At 42.2% G+C, this 6,044-nt stretch overlaps 1 protein-coding gene across 1 annotated transcript; it reads right to left on the bottom strand.

Annotated features, from left to right (window-relative positions):
• Positions 1-929: 929 nt before the first annotated feature.
• Positions 930-3,728, bottom strand: LOC131002324 (uncharacterized). The gene is made up of 6 exons (XM_057928814.1): positions 3,300-3,728; positions 2,988-3,218; positions 1,926-2,456; positions 1,747-1,854; positions 1,468-1,671; positions 930-1,385 (listed from the first exon to the last, which is right to left on the bottom strand). Exons 1-6 carry the CDS (start codon positions 3,726-3,728, stop codon positions 930-932), a joined length of 1,959 nt encoding a protein of 652 aa, XP_057784797.1.
• Between the last annotated feature and the right edge of the window lie 2,316 nt (positions 3,729-6,044).

Genomic DNA, 6,044 nt, shown 5'->3' on the forward strand with positions numbered 1-6,044 from the left:
ACAGTTTTATGACATCAAATGCTGCTGAAGCTTTTAATTCCAGATTGTTGTGGGCAAGAAGACTTCCTATATGCTCGATGTTAGAGGCAATCAGAATTGTTATTGAGAAATGGTTCAGCGAGCGACTAAGGGCTGCACAACAAATCGAGCAAGGCTTGACTGTTGAGGCTGGTAAAAGGGTAGCTATTGAAGTCCAAAAAAGTCGTCGATACACTGCACAAAGGTTGAGTGGCATGAAGTATAAGGTGCAAACTGCTGACAGAAGCTTCAAGGTGGATCTAGAGAAGAAAAAATGCGAATGTCGAGTATTTCAGCTAGACCAACTGCCCTGTTCTCATTCAATCGCTGCAATAAGGTACGATCATGAAATGATTACTGTCGGGTTCATTGAAATGTAAATATGTTCTAATGTTCGTTATATTGATTACTATCGGAGTTTGTTTGTTTTTATAGTGAAGCCGGTGATACGATCGCGGAGTATGTAGACTCGTACTACACGAATGACTTTCTTATCGATACTTACTCTCGCGAAGTTAATAATCTCCCGCCGAGACGCCAGTGGTTGGTTCCCGAGCACATCGCTGAGCAGGTTGTATTACCTCTGATTGTAAAAGGTCAAGCGGGGCGCCCAAAAGAAGGTAGACATCGAGGTGGTGGTGAAGGCACCAGCACACAAGCCGATGAGTCTTCTAGTATCAGGCGTCGTAAACCAAAGAAGTGCAGCATCTGCCATGAAGAAGGACACAGCAAGAGAACGTGCGCTGGCAGGGCGACTGAGCCTAGGGAGTAGTGGGATGTATTTGTGTGTTGTAACAGTTAATGATATTGATTGAATTATCTTATTATTCGATAAGGTGGAATGATTTACAGGAAATAATGCTCGTTGAATAACCAAATAGAAGCACACATTAATGTAACAATATACAAAACTATGCAAAACCAAGTCTAGTGATACGGGCTTTCCTAGTTTCACACAGCGAAAATATAGATCTAGCAATCTTGGCCCTGTATGCCGCCACGTTGTGGTTACCCCACTCAATGGATGGAGAGCCAGATATCAGTCGTTCTGCATACATGCAGACGAAAGGCCCGCAGCTGACAGAGTCCTGCTGGTGAAACTGAACCTCCGCTGGAGCAAACACCGCTGTCATAAGTGGGTACTTCTCCTTTGCCACTGTCGAATCAATGGATGTGTCGTCTAGCCACCTCGCCAACTGAAGGACAATTGGCAACAATCTCAGTAAAGGCAGTAGTTCACCAACTCGACCATCCTGCTGTCGAGGTGATAGCTTGTGGAATACTGGGTCATAGACCTCGCAAACCAATTCTCCTAACCGGATCCGACATAGGACAAAATGGTGGCCAATTATGACTGGCATGAGAACCTATGACAAACCACAATGAATTGATAAGAAACAACATATAAAGCACAAATGACTAATGACAAATAATTGTTTAACTGATTACCTGTGTGGCATCCATCCATCCTATATGACCAGGAGGAAGTTCATGGCCCTTAACGGCTTTTCCACGTATTTGGCAGAGCCAGTCTATCCGGGGCTGCCAACCATCAGCTACTGCTCCATGCGTCAATATATGATACTCCTCTGGGGTAAACTCACTTCTTGCCCACTTCTCCAATAGAGCGTCCCACTCGCCCTGGAGGTATATCTACAGATCAATAGAAATAATTAATAATTTATATTCGCACCAATGAAAACATACAAATAATGAAAGTTTACTTACAAACCAATCCGTGTCTAATATGATTGTGTTATTCATATCTACGTCATCCAGTAAATCTGCTGAAGCTCGAAGTCTATTTCTCAAGCTTAAGAAATACAAGTCAATATCCTGCAACAAAGTTAAAATCAATAAGTTAGTAGAAAGTAATTTAACAATGTTAAAATCAATAGATTATTTACCCCAGTTGTGAATTCCTGGCTGACATTATCCACCCGCGCGAAGTCGTCGTACTCCCGCAAACCACCACTTGCCTTGACATAAATCTCACGACCCCTACCCTCTCGACACCTAGCCATCCACTTCTCATAATGGTCACTGCAGACTTGTGTCACTGGACGTGGCATTTGGCTATTAACCCAAGGCGATCGCTGATAGTTAAACGGACGCCTCACCCTCTGACTGCGACGCGGGGGCTCTGCTGGCGGCTGCTCTGTCGGCGGCTGCTCTGCTGGCGGCTGCTCTGCCGGCGGCTGCTCTAGGTGCTGCAGCAGCAGTACCTGTGGCTGCTCTGCCTGTGGCTCAGGCTCCTCCGTCTGAGCCTGTCCTGCCGAACTGGACTGTCCCCACTCATGTGGTGCAATAGAAGTGAGCGGTTCAGCAAAGAATATCGGGGTCTCTGTTCTATACTGCGGCTTCAGGAATGGGGAAGACCAATGAGGGTAGACCTGGGTCGACCAGTCAAAAGTCTGCTCCGCCGGTGTGTAGTCGCCCTAAACAGACTGATTCATGGCCCGCCACTGCTCGTCGTAATCCTAGGTCTCTGGATGGCGTGGTTCCTCACCGCGGGGGTCGTCGTCGCAGGAACGTGAAACGCTTGGCCCTGAAGCGTCGGGCCCTGAAGCACTGGGTGGAGGAGACCGTCGCTGTGGAGGAGACCGTGGCTGTGGAGGATCAGGGGACCGTCGCTGGTCATCATCATCAGGGGAGTCGGGCACTCGGAAATGTTTGCTCTTCTTGCACCTATCCTTTTTACCCTTGCTCTTCAGTTTCTCCACGAATTTGCCGAAGGCCTTCTTAATCTCCTGACGGATCGTCTTCTTCACCCACTTACGATCCACCTCACCCTCGCTGGGACTGGATACAGTCCGAGATCCGCTCGACGATGAAGAAGTATGTGGCGCTGGGCGCTTGCCCGGATCTACTGAATGACGAGCCGGCTCGTGGGGTCGAGCATCCCTCACAGGGCGCGAGCCCGGATCTACTGAATGACGAGCCGGCTCGTGCTGTCGAGCATCCCTCACAGGGCCCCGGACACTGTGACTGCGAGTCGTACGAGGCTGTCTAGGTACATCCTCCTCGTCCCCGCGCTCCTCCACAACACGGGCTCCGGTGCCCTGTGGAAATTGGACACCCCAAGCTAATGGGTTCTCGGGGGGCCTGAAGCTCACCGAGAGTTCGCCCGGTGTCAGCGCTGATATGAAGTAGTGACTCGACAGATCGTCAGCATCGGGCTCCAGGGGCATGACACCACCCTAGAAAGCAACAAAGATAATATATTAGAACATAAGTAAAACCAGTAACGGTGTGGAGGATAATCTTAAATAACTGATTACCTGTCCCTCGAATAGATTGCGCAGACCATGAAGCTTCGGCTTACCCCTGAAAGTCCATCTCAAACACCGAGGGTGCGCTGTCGGATCACCGCTAGATGCTGCGACCATGTGTCCGAAGCCCGGGACGCGCTCCAATGCCCAGACATATAAAGCCCACGAAGGACCGTAGAAGTGATATTTCTCGCCGGTTCCTACATCTGTCGTATAATGGCATAACATCTTATACGAATACGCGCCCCAGGGGAATCTATCAAACGCAGCCAGATCATCCACCAAAACCCAAAGCCACGGCTGTACCCGCGCATCCAACCCAAGAACAAGGGTGTGAGCCACACACACGAGGACAGCACGAAGGTACAGGCTCCCATCCTCATCATCCACTCGACGATCCAAATCGCACACGCGTTTGATGAGCGACTGTATGGTCATGCTTCGCGTACCGCAGAATCGTCGGTATGCCTCCACGCGACTGCAGTCGTGCTGTAATGTCGCATCGAACCTCGATCCCCCGAAATTGAGCCCAGTCACTAATGCGTAGTCCGCAGGGGAAAATCTGACTCGTGCTCCGCACAGAAAGAAGCAGATCTCATTTTCTTCTGACACAATCTGCCTCGATACAATCTGGTGTAATGCTTTATTGCTCTTCGCGCCGGGCCTCCAATCAGTGAAATGCCCAAAACATGATGCTCTAAATCTTCCCAATAAATCTGAATTGCACTGTTCGCCGACCACATTTAAAGTTTCAACCAGGTCCGGAAAATGTGAATCCCTATAGTAGGTGCTGATAGCAACCTCCGTCTGGTCTATAGTGTCGCGACGAAGATATGGGACATTCGCCTATTCATTTACAAAATGAATACCATATTAAATTCAGTAAAAAAATTAAAAAATAATACAAATAGGCATAATTAAATAACTACAATTTAATCAATACCAACCAATTTAATTAAACTGCAATTTAATACTAAATTCAGTAAAATTCAGTAATATTAAACTGCAATTAAATTCCGCAAAATATTAAAATTCAATAATTCAGTAAAATACTAAAATTCGAGAAAAATAGTCAAATTCTGTAAAATATTAAAATAGTAATTCAGTAAATTCAGTAATATTAAACTGCAATTAAATTCAGTAAAATTCAGCAATTTAATATTAAATTCAGTAAAATTCGAGTAATTCAACAATTTAATATTAAATTCAGTAAAAATTCAGTAAAATATTAAACTGCAATTAATACCAAGCAATTTAATTAAATTCAGTAAAATATTAAAAAACTGCAATTTAATTAATACCAAGAAATAACAGTTTCATTAATTAATAATTCAACAATTATAATTAAATTAAATTCAGTAAAATAGTAATAATTAACGTAAACATACAGATAGACGGAAAAAAGTATTTTATACCTAAATAACAACTATCCGGCCGGCGAAGTGTCCGGTAAAATGAATCCGGCCGGGTAAATTTCAGATTGAAACTGTCCCGGCCGGACTCATTATTCCGGGCATAGTGCCGGCCGGGTAGTTGTTCTATCGGCATAAAATACTTTAATTTATTAAATCGCACAAAGCCCACATACACAATGCAATTATAATTACTTAAACAAATATTTCAGATTGAAACAAATTCAGTAATACCCAGCAAAACTCGCAATAATAATTACTTAACCAAATATAATTAAATTAAATTCAGTAAATTACTAACTGATTAATATAAACATACAAATAATTTTAATGGAATATTTTATGCTAAAAAACGATCGGTCCGGCCGGTGAAGTTCCCGGAAAACTCAATCCGGCCGTATATTTCATTTAAATAATGAATTCGGCCGGACCGATTTATCCGGCCACTTCACCGGCCGGACCGATCGGTTTTTAGCATAAATTATTCTATTCTATTCAATTTCATGAAAATTAAAAATAAAAACCTGTGAAGAAGATGCCATTGATGAGTACGACGTGCTTCAATATTTTGAACTCTCTCGGTGGGTAAAAAAAAGTGAAGAAGCCGATATGTGTGGTGAGTAAAAAACCCTAGTGAAGGAAGGTAAATATAGTGGTGTTAAAAGCTTCGAAAAAAATGTGATTGAAGCCGATTGTATCGGCTTTATGTCTATCAAAAGAGAATCAAATTTTTTAGAAAGATATTTTTGACCTTTATGTATCGGTTGTTGCAAAATTCACTTGGTAACATGCATGATTTTTTTGGGTAACACGCATGCATTTAATTGGGACGGATTTTGAGTGTATATATATATATATATATATATATATATATATATATATATATTTTAAATTTAAAGATATGGATTAATTAACACGATATATATAGTGTTATATACTATATATCAACATTCAAGAATAACACAATATATACAAATAATTTCAAAGAATATATGTATTGAAATTAAGATATTAAAGGGAAAAAAAATAAAAAATTTAAGATAGATACGCATGGATATATATTATTAGCTTCTTGATTTTTTTTTTTATGAAATTGAATAAACTATAATATTTTATGCCTAAATAATATCTATCCGGCCGGTAATTTTCAAGGAAAAATGTATCCGGCCGGGTCATTGTTTTTCGGAAATGTACCCGGTCGGATACATTTCTCTGGCCATTTCACCGGCCGGATCGATGGTATATCAACATAAAAGTGTTTTTTCTATCTATTGCTATCTTTATATTAATTTTTACTATTTTGCTGAATTTAATTTAATATATTGTTTAAGTGTTAATTAGT

Source organism: Salvia miltiorrhiza, unplaced genomic scaffold, assembly GCF_028751815.1.
Source record: "Salvia miltiorrhiza cultivar Shanhuang (shh) unplaced genomic scaffold, IMPLAD_Smil_shh fragScaff_scaffold_107_1, whole genome shotgun sequence".
Lineage (NCBI taxonomy): Eukaryota > Viridiplantae > Streptophyta > Magnoliopsida > Lamiales > Lamiaceae > Salvia > Salvia miltiorrhiza.